The sequence below is a fragment of the Musca vetustissima genome, unplaced genomic scaffold (genome assembly GCF_032173495.1).
Source record: "Musca vetustissima isolate MV318-11 ecotype Yass unplaced genomic scaffold, APGP_CSIRO_Mvet_v1 utg4338, whole genome shotgun sequence".
Taxonomy (NCBI): Eukaryota; Metazoa; Arthropoda; class Insecta; order Diptera; family Muscidae; genus Musca; species Musca vetustissima.
Genome location: NW_026878072.1, coordinates 120,410 through 136,567, shown reverse-complemented (window position 1 = coordinate 136,567; position 16,158 = coordinate 120,410). Strand labels below are relative to the sequence as shown.

Here is a 16,158-nt window from a genome sequence, read left to right as displayed (position 1 = left end):
GTAGAAGGGGAAATGTTCCAAAAAATATTTGTTTTTAATGGTTGGAAACATAAAAACGGAACTTCACTCCTGTTCTGGTAACAGCTCAGAGGCCCATACATCCTGGGGCCATCCAGTGCGTCCTTTACTTTGACGAGTTGAGGCCTGAAATTGAACGAAAAAAATTTTTTGAAATTAAATTGTGATACAATTTTAAGAATATTTTTTTTGGGGTTTTTTTAATAAATATTTTTGTTTAAATATTCTTAGAAAAAAAGATATTTTTAAATAAAAAATTATAAAAAAATATTCAAAAATTATTCATAATATTCTAAAAAAGGTACGTAAATAGACGTTGGCTTAAAAAAATATATTGAAAAATCTTTAATTTGTATACCCCACACAACTATGATGTTAGGGTATTAAAGCTTTGTACAGCCCAAGTATTTGTAACGCAGCGAAATATTGGTCCTACAGCCACCTTTAAGTACACCGATCGTCATATCTCGACTAGCTGAGTCGATCTAGACATGTGTGTCCGTACGCCCGTCTGTCCATTATAAATTGTAAAAACGATACAGGCCACAGTTATGGAACAATCTTTGCATGTAGGCCGGTAGAATGTATTCATGGAAATTCGATCCAACCTTAATGTTGTGCATTTTATGTGCTAAATCGAGCCTCTAATTCTTATTCAGAGACCGAAGAGTTAATAAAAATTCGCCACGTGGTACCAGAGGTGACAATCTTATAGATCTGATGATTCACCATCATTTTCTAGAACTTGCCTTCGTACATTTTTGCAGAAATTGTAGTTCGCCCCAAAATCTGCAAAGCATAAATCTTCTAAGTCATCTGGCCGTTTAATACAATGATCGAGCAGCCCTGATATAAAAATATCGATGGAATTACTTTCTAGAGCCAGTAATTGTTGGCGAGATTTTAAAATATAAACTCTTTGTTCTGTCCTACCGGTATTAATGTAGCTACACTAGGCATATACGTCCAAAATGAACTGTATGTCCATATTGACCCTATGTAATTCTAATATTGTGGAATTGTAATCTTCGTAGTCCGTTCTGATGTTTTCGTGTTACAAAAGAAATTGGAAATCCAATCCAATTGAAATATGAGGCCATTAGATAAATTTGCCGTTAGCATACTTTGAATTCGATCGTACGGAGACTTGTATCATTCTGTATTTTCCATGTTATCTGGAAAAGGCAGAAGGATTTCCGTCTGTGTTCCATGTTATCTGGAAAAGGCAGAAGGATTTCCGTCTGTGGCATTGGCTGTGGATATGGCATGCCGTAATGACATTTTTTTTCTCCCCTATATTCACGGGTACATGAACGGTTATTGTTGTGGAATTGTTAAGTTATGTAAGGAGCTACGATTTGTTCGGAGCTGTCAGTACTTATATATCTATAAATTCAATTATTATTGGGAATGTCGTTGAATCATTTAAATAATATTTTCGGTGCATTTTTCAATCAGTACATTCCGTGGACATCCGTGGAGATCCTCTCTGTTGAAACTCAACCCTCCAATATGCCGTTTCTGTAATCCGAGCCGAATCTGTAATCAAAATATCTCGCACATGTGGCAGAATCGCTGTGAACTAACCTTGCCTTTTCCCCAAATGTCAGATTGGATGCATCGTCCTCAGAAATGTCTATATTGTCTACCGTTTTGGACAAAATAACCAGTAGTTCGGGCCTTCTTGTTTCGACAGAATTAAAAATAATTGGTCTGTTCCGGTACTGCAAGAATCTACTTCTTTTTACTACTATAACGAATTTTCCTTTATGATATCGAAAAAAATATTAAAATCTAGTAGATTCTTGCAGTACGGGAACAGACCAAATGTTTTGGATTGTTTGCCTAATCATCTGCTTTCCAATGGGCAGGCGAAAATCACTCTCCCTTAAAAATACGATATCCCTCATCATGTCGAAAAAACGAATTTATGAAGTTTTCATTGAGTGCATTAGTAGCGGTAACATTATTTCTTCTCACAGGTATTAGATGTGGCGTTTCTTATAATTATAAGTTCTAATTTCTTATAACTGTACAACAGCTTATCAAGTCTACACGCTCGTCTGTCATAGCGGCGTTTTTCTGGACACTCTCGTTTTTTGATCCACACTAAATTGCTGCAAATGACGATTCCTCCGAATCCTCATCATAAACCATATCGAGTGGCCGTTGACCTTCACCCGGCGCCATTATGATCCTTTCCAAGGGTTGGTTTTCTATTGGTAAATTTTGCAGCAAAGTCTGTTGTCCTCCAGGATTCAACACTTCATTGTCATCGCCATAAAAGTTTTCATTCCCGTTTGGGGCAGGTGTGGGTCTTGTTGTTTGGGTGTTGTAGATGTCCATAGTAATATCAGTCAGCTATAAAGGGGACATCATGTTGCGTGTTGAATACATTTAACCATGCTTCGTCAATATTAATATTATGTTTTTATAGATATCTGTCTGCGTCAGGAACCTAGCTGCTTGTAATACTTTAGCTGTTTTTATTGTCTCTGTCATGTTGATCTTGTGCCTGGTCAAATGTTTGTGAAAGAGAGGCAACGGTGTGATTGACTGGTACATTTACCACCGCACCTCTTATAGCGCTCTGTCTTTCAAACCCTAGCGACACTATTATCATGAATGCTAATCTTGCAGTTACCAGTCTTTCTTCAATAGCTGTTAGGCCAAGCAGACTATCGGGAATTTCGGAATATTCAAGGCCATTTGATAGTCTAATGTTCGGATTCCTTTTGTTTTTAACTAATCTTGCACACGTTCGGCAAAATTTGTACACATTATTTGTATTTGGAAATTTGTGTAACAAACAAAAAAACTTGTGAAATGAAAGTTCGATCATCGCTATATCCTTTTTTTATACATTCTACTTGATGTGGCAACCATAGTCCACCACAAAATATGCATATAACTGTATTGCCTCATTGTATCTGTTATATGCATGTACTTCAGTTTGCCTGTTCTGTCCTTCTTAATGGAACTGTGCCCGTCTATTTCTATTTATATCAGCCTGTCTTTGATTCTCCAAAATTCTATTTTCCTCATTATTCCTATATCTCGAAACTCTTATTTGCTGAGATCTTAGCAAATCAAAATTCAATTGCCTTGCTGCGACACATCTATCATTCATACGCATTCTGTTTAGAGCTCGTTCATTCTCTCCGATTACAGGATTTTCTTTGGCGCCTTGCAGACGTATTTCTGGCTTGTTTTGTTATTCGATGTGCCACATCTGACCGCCTTATAGAATGTTGTTGGGTGTTCCTGCGCCCTAACCGAAGGCGTCGTATCTGGTTTCAATACGGTTTCCTACCTGTTCAATTCCCCGATAAAGCGGACTCAAACGACTTTGATGGTGTTCCGTAGTATATCTAGCTTGTTCTTCTTGTCTATTAAAGGAATTGTCTCGCATTTCTCGGTGCTGTTGCGCATCCCTTAAATGTTCCACTTCGCAATAAGAGTTGATTGTGCGCCTCTATCGATGTTCGATCGTATTTCAAACTTGTTCATTGTGTCGTATAATTTCGTTTGATCGCGTCAAATAACATATCGTGGCATTTACTATCAGCTTAATATATACGCCCCCAGAATAAAAATTTTGGCAATTTTTCACACAAAATTCGTGGTCTATTTCATCCGCTAAATATTGATCGATCTTAATCAAACCCGGCATGCTTAGTCTTTAGCTTGTTTGGGCCATACTTGCGGCCTTTAGATCTTTACCAAAAACAAAGGGGTCTTCATTGTGCAGAACCCATCGCACATGCAAAGATTGGCCCATAACTGTGGCCTGTATCGTATTTACAATTTATAATGGACAGACGGACACACATGTCTAGATCTATTCAGCTAGTCGAGATATCACGATCGGTATACTTAAGGGTGGCTGTAGGACCAATATTTCCCGGCATTACAAATTCTTTGGGCTGCACATAGCTATAATACCATGACAACATAGTTGTGTAGGGTATTAAAGGTTTTTCAATAATTTTTTTTTCAAAGAAACGCCTATTTGACGACTTTTTTTAGAAAAATATTTTTGAATATTTTTTATAATTTTTTATATCAAATATCTCTACTTTTCTAAGAGTCGTCTATGGCACGCGTCGTAACCTTTTCCTAACGAATTTTTTTGATTTTAAAATCCCCTGTTGGATTAATTTGTTATACTCCCTCTATTTTTTGTTCTGGTTTTTTATTCTCAATACCAGAACACTGATAATATTTTAATGCAATACAGCAATTATGAAAACAAAAAAAAAAATCATGTTCCGAAAAGGGCCATATGTTCATTACAACAATACCAACCACACACCACAACACAGCATCTTCAACGAGGTGGCGGCTGCGGCACTTGTTCGGCCAATACAAAAAAATTGTTGCTGATAAAAATGCTTTTAGAGAATAGAAAAAATTGAATATTGCAGCACACAAGTATATATTTTTATGGTTATGATATACTTTTCCTCTGTTTTGTTGTTGTGATGGTTCTGCTTGGAATAAATGAGGGGAAACACTTGCGGAATTAAGTCAACCAAAGCCAGTCTGACACAACCACTTGATATTGGCCACACACATCAACCAAACAAAGCCTTTTTGGAAAGTCAAAGACCAGTAAAACAATAACAACACAAACACTTGAAATCCCAAATAGGCACCTCAATTTTCCCAGATGTCATAACATCACCACCCCCCAAAAACAGAGTTCATCATAATTCAATTGAACGAATTAAGTATGATATTAGCCCACCCCCTTCTCCGCATTATGCTATGTTAATGGTACAACTTTACTGGTACATTGATATCTACTTATCCCCGCAACCCAAAATAAATAAAAATGAAAATTATTATTTAAGTGCAATTGTTGTGGTTATGCTGTTGGAGGAATTGAAACATAAATTAGAACAACAATTTAGTTAAGTGTCGTTTAATGAGGCCACATTGCCCAAAAATTGCAACCCTCTTGTGTAATTTTTTGCTAAAATCCTCCTCCTCACAAACATTTCCACAACACGAATTATTGTGATTAACTTGTGATCTCTGTTCTCTGTCAAAAATGGCAATGCGGTTTTGTTGTTATTGTTGTGTTTTTTCTCTCCCCACTCTCCCGTTAATCGCTCATGTTTAACTCTGTCAAAAATGGCCATGCGATTTTGTTTTTACTGTTGTGTGTGTGTGTGTTTTTGTAACCCCTCTCCCGTTAATGATTAACGGTTAATCGTTCACGCTTAACTCTGTCAAAAATGGCCATGCGGTTTTGTTGTTATTGTTTTTTCTCACCACTCTCCCATTAATACTTCATGCTTAACTGTGTTTACCGTTTTATGACAACACCAACAAGAATTCTTATTGGCATTTGTTTGTTTTGATAATCATTTCGTGGCAATGTAATTTATAATCGTGTATAAACACTGTTTAATTGTAATCTAGCACATGACGTACGGTACTTTTTCTCTCTCTCTCTCACTCAGAGACACTCTCTTACCTTTGTTGCTGCTGCGGCTGCTTCACTGCGTATATACGCCCTCTTTTCATGGGAATTTTTGCGATGCAATGGCTTGAGATCGGCACGAAACCCATTATTGGGATCCTGGTCGCCATCAAGGACTTCCACTAGATATCTAATATAGAGTATGGCCAATTTCAGGGTTTTAATCTAAAAAAACACAAGGAAATGTTATAAAAAAGTGAAGCTGTAGATTTAAAAAAAATTCAAGAAACTACATTAAGCGTGGAATTTTAAAAAAAATATTTTTAGAAATCAACGCCAGGCGTAGATTTTTAAAATTTTTTAAGGATCTACGCAAAGTGTAGATTTTTAAAGATCTACGCAAGGCGTGGATTTTTAAAAAAATATTTTTAAGGACAAGGACAAGGCGTGAATTTTTTAAAGACTAATTTTCAAGGCCTAACACTATGACTAATTTTCAAGGCCTAACACAAGGCGTGGATTTTTTAAAGACTAATTTTCAAGGCCTAACACTAGGCGTGGATTTTTTAAAGACTAATTTTCAAGGCCTAACACTAGGCGTGGATTTTTTAAAGACTAATTTTCAAGGCCTAACACTAGGCGTGGATTTTTTAAAGACTAATTTTCAAGGCCTAACACTAGGCGTGGATTTTTTAAAGACTAATTTTCAAGGCCTAACACTAGGCGTGGATTTTTTAAAGAGTAATTTTCAAGGCCTAACACAGGCGTGGATTTTTTAAAGACTAATTTTCAAGGCCTAACACTAGGCGTGGATTTTTTAAAGACTAATTTTCAAGGCCTAACACTAGGCGTGGATTTTTTAAAGACTAATTTTCAAGGCCTAATACAAGGCTTCGATTTAAAAAAAAATTCAAGGCCTAACACAAGGCGTCGATTTAAAAAAAAAATATTTTCAAGGCCTAACACAAGGCGTCGATTTAAAAAAAAATATTTTCGAGGCCTAACACAAGGCGTCCATTTTAAAAAAAAAAATATTTTCAAGACCTAACACAAGGTGTCGATTTAAAAAATATATATATATATTTTCAAGGCTATCCAGGATAAGTGGCACAAGATCAGCAGTTAAAGTCGGAAGGGACCATTTGGAGCCTTTTAATGCAGAACGACGATTCAGATAAGGTGACAGTTTGTCGTGTGACCTTTTTTAACATCCTGCTGGTCATACGAGAGGCAAAAGTGAACAGAAATGGCACTCTGTACACCAAACCGCATATGTTACTCGCCTACGCCGATGACATCGGCATAATGGGTCGAACATTGAGAGCGGTAACAGCCACCTTTCAACAAATTGAGAAGGAGTCTGCCAAAGTGGGTGTGGAAGTAAACCGGGAGAAGACCAAGCTGATGATATCAACGCGCAAGACGGCCAGTAGACTCGGACCATCTGTGGAGTTTGAGAACTACAGCTTCGAGGTAGTCAAAGATTTTATATATCTTGGTACCGTCATAAACAAAACGAATGACATCAGTTTTGAAATTCGGAGAAGGATAGTGATGGCCAACAGATGCTACTATGGTCTAAGTAAGCAACTCAAAAGCAAGGCCACCTCCCGCCAGACCAAACTCACACTCTACAATACGCTGATACTAACCGTGCTGTTATATGGCTCTGAAGCATGGGTACTTGCGCAAACAGATGAGGCTGCTCTTGGGTGTTTGAGAGAAAAATTCTCCGAATGATCTATGGGCCTGCGTTGACAGTGAATATCACCGTCGAATGAACCATGAGTTGTATTAGATATATTGAGCTGCAGCAACTACGTTGGCTAGGTCATATTGTGAGAATGGATGAAGATGCCCCAGCCCAGAAGATATATAAAAGCGAACCAGCTGATGGTTCACGCAGATGGGGAAGGCCAAGAATACGTTGGAAGGATCAGGTCGAAGACAACATCGCCGAAAATGGTCTTTCAAATTGGAAAAACTGCGCAAAAGACCGACGCGCCTGGAAATATTAAGCTCGGCTTATGGAACGAAAGTTCTGTCACAAACCAGTATTTTTTGAAATCTACGAAAGGCATAGATTTTTAAAGACATAGTTTTAAGGATCTACGCTTAGAAATTTTTTTTAATATTTCAAATATTTTTATTCGAACTTACCTTCGATAATTTCGTATCGGACGGCACATTCGGTATTTTATCGCGCAAACATGAGAATGCATTATTGATGCTCTGTGTTCGCCGTCGCTCCTTCTTATTTGCCGTGTTCCGTTTCTTGACCACACGAACTGGAGGAACAGAAATTGGAGTAAGAGATTTCGGTGAATCATCAGTGGTAAAGAAACTATCATGAAATTGGCTTTCCACATCTTAAAACAAAGAAAATTTTTTTGAATTATAAAAACCACAAAATTTGATTTCGCTGAAAAGGTATTGGGCATCCCTCTCGGCCATAGAAATTTGGGAAATATTTAAAAAATTGCGAAATTTTGTTTTTTTACCTTCTAAATCGGATGAGGAGGCTGGACAATAACTGCTGGGCGAACGATAATAATGTTGACTGGCATTTATGTTGGCGGTCAGGGTGCAGGTTGTGGTTGCTGGAACTACCGTTGTTGTTGTCACCGATTGACAACAATCTTGTGTTGTTGTTGGCAGGTGATGTTGCTGAGGATGCACTTGATGTTGTTGTTGCGGCTGCTGGTGATGTTGCTGTTCGTGATGATTGTTCTGATGTGGTTTGCTGTCAATACAATATGTGGGTGTGCTCCAGGCATCTAAGGGTAGTCATAAATTTTGGAAATAAAATTTAAAAATTGATTTTAAATTAAATAAAATTCGCAAACATGTTCCGACGGTATATAAATGCCAAAGTTTTTTTTGGAAAATTTTAAAAATTCGAAAAGGCTTCAAAAAATAGCAAAATTTTTAATTAATTTTAATTGTTTAATTTTTATAGTATATTTATATTATTATTTTTTGATTTGTTTAATTTATTTCCTTTAATTTTTATATTTTATTAATTTTCACTTTTCCTATTTTTATAGATTATTTTAATTTTTTCCTTATTTTTTCAATTGCTTTTTTTCTATTTTATTTTATTTTTTTAATTAATTTTTTTTTTTATTATTTTTTCTTCATTTTTATATTTTTTGTTTGTTCTTTTATTTATTTTTTTTTTTTCAAATAAAAAATCCACCTACGTTCAATTGCATTCATATCCATTAAACGATAACTATTATTGTAAAATAAATGATCATTTTGATAGAACGGCGATGAATCGCGACAGATTTGTTGGGTTTCATATTTCGACATAACGGTATTTTCACTTGTTTTCTTCTAACAAAAACACACAAATTATTCTTATTTGTTTTTCTTCTTATTTTCCTCTTCTCTCTTTTTTAAATTCAACACTTTAATTTTTCATGTTTTTTATTGAAATAAACAAATAAATTCGTTGTATGCTCGACCGTTTGTGTTTGAACAAGATTCGTATCAATACTGAACGGAATTTAATTCATCAGTTACAATATTGTTTCAATTTCAATGAGTTTTCCCCCATTTGTTATTGTTTCGATTGTTTTGGTTTTCCCTTATAAACGCAATGTTGCGTTCGCGCGCACACACACACATACAAATCCCCAATAGCACACTTTTATGGCAAAGAGGTTGGTTGGTCTCTGCTCTCCACCCCCATATATTGTGTCTCAGCCAATGAGAAGAGAGCCAGCATTAACATTTATGCCTTGTTATTGGTCAATTGAAACGCCATTTTGTTTCTTATTGGCATTCGAGTGGGGAATGGGTGAGAACAAAGAGTGCTGTATGACACACAAAGATATAGGGTAGACTAGATCGACTTTTATTTATGCAAGGGTTGGACATTAATTAATTAGGGAAAATAATATATTATAATATATTATTTTATTTTAAAAATAAATAAATAAAATAATGTATTATATTTTACTAAAAAAAAAAGAAAAGTAATGGCATTTAAAAAATATTTCAAATAATGAAAAAGCCTAAACATATTTAAAAAAATTACAATTAAAAATTATTAAAAAAAAAACAAAATTTAAAAAAAAATAAATAATCACAATAAACCATGCTTCAAAAATGTATATGAAAAATTGGCATAATTTAAAAACAAAATAAATAATATATCTACTTAGCTGGCTTGTCACAGAACTTTCGTTCCATAAGTCGAGCTTAAAAAAGATTTCCAGGCGCGTCGGTCTTTTGCGCAGTTTTTCCAATTTGAAAGATCATATTCGGCAATGTTTTCCTCCACTTGATATTTCCATCGTATTCGTGGCCTTCCCCTTCTGTGTGAACCATCAGCTGGTTCGCTTTTATATGCCTTCTGGGCTGGGGCATCTTCATCCATTCTCACAACATGAGAATGTAGTCGCCGCTGTAGTTCAATACGTCTAAGAATGTTGATGTCCGAGAATAGCTGCTACAGCTCATGGTTCATTCGACGCCGATATTCACCGTCAACGCAGATCGGCCCATAGATCTTTCGGAGATTTTTTCTCTCAAACACTCCAAGAGCTGCCTCATCTGCTTGCGTAAATAACTATGCTTCAGCCCAACCATATAATTGCATGGTTAGTATCAGCGTCTTGCAGAGTGGTCTGGCGGGAGGTGGCCTTGCTTTTGAGTTGCTTACTTAGACCATAGTATGACCTGTTGGTCATCACAATCCTTCTCCGAATTTCAAAACTGATGCCATTCGTTTTATTTATGGCGGTACCAAGGTATATAAAATCTTTAACTACCTCTATGCTGTAGTTCTCAAGTTCCACAGTTGGTCCGAGTCTACAGGACGTTTTGCGCGTTGATACCATCAGCTTGATCTTCTCGCCGTTTACTGTCAGACCCACTTTGGCAGACTCCTTCTGAATTTGTTCAAAGGTGGCAGTTACCATTTCTGTTCACCTTTACGTCTCGTATGACCTTTTCCAGCAGGATGTTAAAAGGGTCACACGACAAACTGTCACCTTGTCTGAATCTTTGTTCGTATTAAAGGGCTTCGACAGTTCCTTTCCGACTTTAACTGCTGATCTTGTGCAGTTAAAGTTATCATGCATAGCCGAATTAATTTTGCAGGAATGTCACCTTTGCGTCTCGTATGACCTTTTCCAGCAGGATGTTAAAAATGTCACACGACAAACTGTCACCTTGTCTGAATCTTCGTTCGGTATTAAAGGGCTTCGGGAGGTCCTTTCCGAATTTAACTGCTGATCTTGTGTCAGTTAAAGTTATCCTGCATAGCCGAAATAATTTTGCGGGAATGCCAAACGCAGACATGGCTTTAAACACATCTGAACGGATAGGGCTATCGAATGCGGCTTTATAGTCGACGATGGGTTTTTCGTGGGGTTTTTTCAGTATTTGGCGCAGATTGAAAATCTGGTTAATGGGGATTTTGGCAGGTCTGAACCCGCATTGGTATGGTCCAAAATAATGTAATTGACCATTGGCTTCAATCGTTCACACAGCACACTGGGTAGCACTTTATATGCGATGGGAAGAAGGCTAATTCCTCTACAGTTGGCACATATCGACTTATCTTCTTGTTTGTGTCTTAAAAATTATTTTTTTGTACAATAATTATTTAAAAAAAATCCATATTATTTAAAAAAATTGATTTATTTATTTTTTGTAATTCCGGCACAAAACGCACAAATTACAGGGTGTCACAGAAATAGTTGAAACGGCATAATTAAAATGGGAGAGGGATTATTCCTGTGACACCCTGTTATTTCGATAAATGTCTTATCGATAGTTTGACAACACCGCTAACTTCATGCTTATTTTGATGTTTTTCTTATTTTCCTTTTTTTATACAAGGAACTGCAGCCAGACAGCCAGACATTTGACCCAGACTCGAAGTTTAATTAAAAAATTCCTTTACCGCAACAAAGTGCTGCCCGTTTTTTTTTTGGAAAATCCGCAACATGGAAGAGACTCTTAGCAACGAAACAATTGAAAGCAATGACAATGATGATCTGCTGGCAAAAGAGAAAATAAATCAAAGACGTGAAGCACGTAGACGTAAAATTTTGGAGAATGCCAAAAATCGTTTGGAAAGGTTGAATGGTCGGACCAGTGTTGCTGCTAGTGGTGGTGGTGGTCACAGTGACGAAGCGCCTCTCACCACTGAAAGGCGACAAATTAAAATTGAATATGAACAAATGAATGGTAAGTTTGAATGGGATTGGAGTAGGTTTATGATGTCATAAGGGGGTCGGAGGAGTATGAGGTGGTCATAAAAATAAAAAAATAAAAACGGCGCCGGTTAAGTGATGGCAGGACTGCACGCTAAGATAATTTGAATAAAGTTGGAGGCCATATGCGTAGAGTTATACAATGGAATTGGAAGACCATTTAAAAAATTTGGAACTAATTAAATGTAAACTCTGTTTTTTAGGTCCAACAACAATGACAACAGCAGTAGAATCTGCTGAATTTTCCGATCCTGAAGTAGAACCAGACATTTTACCTCAACAAATGAGTAAGTTTAAAAAATAAAATAACCCCCTGCCTTATTAACAGCAACTCCTATTAACCTTTTATTTTCAGGACAATTTATGCGTGATAGTGCCGGTGGTCCTCCTGGCATTGGTACATTACCCTTTAATAGCTTTGATGCCGGAACATTTCTACAAGATGAAACACCTACCAATGAACTGAATGACCTCTTGAATATGTTCCAAAATGTACCGACTGTCAAGGAACGTCATGTATTGGTTAAGGCCCGTATCCATCTGATAATCTCCGCATTATTGTCGTCAATGTTTGTAATAATATGGCCAGAAATCGGCTATAGCATTTTCATCTTACCCGGTTTGTGTGTCATTACCGATTTACTATTTTTCCGTGAACAAAAACCCCTACATCCAATTTTGAATATGATTTTTATGCTATTCAGCAATCATTTACCGCCTCAGGCCCAAAAGTGCTTACACATATTTACAATTGTCCAGAGTATAATTGTCGATTTGGGTGTATTTGTATTTAGTTTCTGTACGCTATGCTATTTGATATCGTTATGCACGAATAATCAGATTACCGGTCTTATGGTAATTAAATAAGGTTATGAGTTTAGATTTTTTTTCATTTTCTGTCCTCTTCCTCATATTCTTGACCAAATTTTATTTCTACTGATTTTGTGTAATATTTGTAACGTACATTACTTAATTATGTTTTGTTAATAATAATTAAAAAAATAATAAATTATAGAAACCCTATAAATATACAGAAATTAAGGTGACTGACAAAAATTTGTATTTTATTAAGAATTATTTTTTAGGGACAATTGAAAATTTTTGATGGATTTTTTAACAATTTTTTAAGGATCCCTTCAAAAGGCATGATCATAAGCCTGCCATAACTGATAACTCTTTTTCTTCTCCTTCACTCTCTTATTAGAAAACATACCTGAACATGATACTCATAAGTAAAAGCACAACACGAATTGACTGCATTATTGGCGTGGGGGCAAATAACACAGTTTGCACTGGAAAAACATTTTTATTTCATTAATATAATATTTTATATTATTCAGATTATAATAATTTACACTTTTCACGATTATTTTAAACAAGATAATTGCTCGAAACATCGCAATGAACCGAACGCGCCGTTAATGCATATGACAACTAAAGGAAGAAGCAAATTCATGGTGAGACTTGCTTCTCTCTCTCACACTCAGTGATACAAAAGTAATCTTATTGGTTAGAAGAAGAAGCATGATTACTGTCTCATCATGAATTTGCAAACTTATTTTGGCGGGAAAATAACACAACTTGCTTTACAACAATTCACAATTGAAAAACACTTTTATTTCATTAACATATTATTTTATAATATTCAAATTATAATAATTTACACTTTTCACGATTATTTTAAACAAGATAATTTTTGTTTAAACTAAATTAATACGAGACGAAAAGATATTAATAATCCGGGCGCGCCGTTAATAATAATACCAACTGAAGGATAAGGACAAATGAAAGAAATAGTGTTGCCCACACATCAAACAAAAAAACGCTAAAAATATCAATTGGTTTGAACAATGAAATATCAATTGAATCTCTCTCATCATCCACTCTATTACCGAAAAATAGAAGCAAGAGCATATTTTTTGGTAGAAAATTCACGATTTGTGTAATGTATTTTAAAGAAAATCGATTTTATTAAAAAAAAAATAAAATTAAAATATCAATAATTCACATATTATTTTCTTTAATTATTATATTCTAAATAAAAACACAATGGTAACCCAATATTCTCACATCCATACACACAACTCGCTCGACGTACACAGGAGTATAAATTATTACGTTTAATTTAACCAAAAAACTATAAAATTATTACATTCGAGCCGATCAAACCAGATGACAACTGAACGAAGAAACATATGGTACAAAACAGTGATGCCAATACACCAAAAATGAAAACCGTATTTAAAATAGCACAAGTTCTAATGTAGATGACGTTTTAATTGTATTCTATACGCTCCGTTTTATAACGTCACCCTGTCATTCATGTACCGTAAATTGACTTTTTTTGTTCATACTATACACCCAGTGTGTGGTTTTTACATTTTTTGTCTCTCTTCTCTCATGTACGACCGATTGTTGTTGTAACAGCCCCATCGATTTTTAACAATGGGCTGGGGGGACAGACGTAGGAGGAGTAAGACTAGGGTTTTTTTCGGATCGTTCAAACGAACATCGTATGTCGTCTTGTTATTGTACCGTACACCAATATATATTTTATTTTATACAGAACACCCTGTTTGTTTCATTTTCTCTAGATTCCATCAACGAAAGCGTACAAAGAACAGGGCCGCCGTCGTTGACGTCGACAAAATTTAGGCGGCGCAGGTCTCTGGGCATTACTCGACAACTTTCAAACAGCAAACACAGAGGTTTGTGCAAATTTTTGCTAAACAAAAAAAAAAACTAATTAATAATATATTATTTATATACAGAATAAAAGGGAATCACAATCAATCATGACGGTCACAGCAGAAGCCACAGTTAAGGATACTGAAATGGAGGTGGATCCCAGCGATGATACCACAGCCGGTGACGGCAAGAAAGATCAAGATGTGGTGCATATTTTGGAAATACGCGAGCATATTCGCAAAATTGATAAAGCTGTCATAAGCAATGAATACCGGTGAGACAAAAATGGAATACATATTTAATGGTTTAACTAAAATACTGTAATTTGTTTACAGCTTCATTGCCCGTGTCTTGAGAACTCTGCCAAGTACCAGACGTAAATTGAACGGTGCGGTTTTACGTTTCTTGGCCACAATTGTCTACCCACCCGGACCAGAACGTGAAGCTGCTATGGCTTTTGCCCCAGCCGTTGCCGCAGGCAGCCAGGAACCTAAAGTGCAAAAAATACGCACCGCCACCTCCAACCCTATCATTGAAATTGATGCCTATTTCCATTTGTTGTTGTTGGTCAAACTCATCGATGACAATGAATTGCAAAAGGCATCCGCCTGTTCGGATGCTCTCTTGGCCAAGATTCAAGGACAAAATCGCCGTAGTTTAGATTTGATTTTGGCCAAATACTATTTCTATCATTCTCGGGTGGCTGAGTTGACCAACAATTTGGAGGGTATTCGCCCCTTCCTACATGCCCGCTTAAGAACTGCTACCCTACGCAATGATTTTGAAGGCCAGGCTGTACTGCTGAATTGTCTTTTGCGTAATTATTTGCATTATTCCCTCTACGATCAGGCGGATAAATTGGTTAAGAAATCGGTGTATCCCGAATCGGCTAGCAACAATGAATGGGCACGTTTCCTATACTATTTGGGTCGTATCAAGGCAGCCAAATTGGAATATAGTGATGCCCACAAACATTTAGTGCAGGCTTTACGTAAAGCGCCACAAACCGCCGCTGTGGGTTTCCGTCAGACTGTCCAGAAACTGATTATTGTTGTAGAGCTGCTGTTGGGTAACATTCCCGAACGGCAGGTATTCCGTCAGGCAGCACTACGCAAATCTTTGGCTCCTTATTTCCAGCTAACCCAAGCAGTACGTTTGGGTAATTTGAAGCGATTCGGTGAAGTTGTTGAGAATTTCGGACCCAAATTCCAACAGGATCACACCTACACTTTGATCATACGTCTACGTCATAATGTCATTAAGACTGCCATTCGTTCGATTGGCTTGTCCTATTCTCGTATCTCGCCGGCAGATATTGCCAAGCGTTTAATGTTGGACTCCCCGGAAGATGCGGAATTTATTGTGGCCAAGGCAATACGTGATGGCGTCATTGAGGCCACTCTCGATCCGGCCAATAATTTTATGCGTAGCAAAGAAAGTACTGATATCTATAGCACCCGTGAACCCCAACTGGCTTTCCACGAGCGTATTTCGTTCTGTTTGAACTTGCACAATCAAAGTGTTAAGGCTATGCGTTATCCACCCAAGTCGTATGGCAAAGATTTGGAAAGTGCCGAAGAACGTCGTGAACGTGAACAACAGGATTTGGAATTGGCCAAGGAGATGGCTGAGGATGAAGATGATGGTTTCTAAGCTGGGCTTTTATTATGTGAAAAGAGAAGAAAAATAATATCTAAGGCGTTCTTCATACCATTACCCATTTATACAAGAAATTAAATTAACAGTAATTAATAATAAAATAAATAAAAAAAATATATAAAATTATCT

General features: G+C 36.5%; 3 protein-coding genes across 3 annotated transcripts; 2 read left to right on the top strand and 1 right to left on the bottom strand.

The window, feature by feature from the left end:
- Positions 1 to 2,127: 2,127 nt before the first annotated feature.
- Positions 2,128 to 8,769, bottom strand: LOC133322855 (uncharacterized). The gene is made up of 5 exons (XM_061531809.1): positions 8,653 to 8,769; positions 7,951 to 8,226; positions 7,610 to 7,818; positions 5,504 to 5,674; positions 2,128 to 2,379 (listed from the first exon to the last, which is right to left on the bottom strand). The coding sequence occupies exons 1-5, from the start codon at positions 8,762 to 8,764 to the stop codon at positions 2,128 to 2,130; spliced, it is 1,020 nt and encodes a 339-aa protein (XP_061387793.1). The 5' UTR covers positions 8,765 to 8,769.
- A 2,643-nt stretch (positions 8,770 to 11,412) lies between these two features.
- LOC133322854 (uncharacterized) lies at positions 11,413 to 12,555 on the top strand. Its single transcript, XM_061531808.1, has 3 exons — positions 11,413 to 11,656; positions 11,886 to 11,969; positions 12,038 to 12,555. The coding sequence occupies exons 1-3, from the start codon at positions 11,413 to 11,415 to the stop codon at positions 12,547 to 12,549; spliced, it is 840 nt and encodes a 279-aa protein (XP_061387792.1). The 3' UTR covers positions 12,550 to 12,555.
- Positions 12,556 to 14,477: 1,922 nt separating this feature from the next.
- Positions 14,478 to 16,026, top strand: LOC133322839 (probable 26S proteasome non-ATPase regulatory subunit 3). Its single transcript, XM_061531794.1, has 2 exons — positions 14,478 to 14,644; positions 14,706 to 16,026. The coding sequence occupies exons 1-2, from the start codon at positions 14,478 to 14,480 to the stop codon at positions 16,021 to 16,023; spliced, it is 1,485 nt and encodes a 494-aa protein (XP_061387778.1). The 3' UTR covers positions 16,024 to 16,026.
- Positions 16,027 to 16,158: the final 132 nt, after the last annotated feature.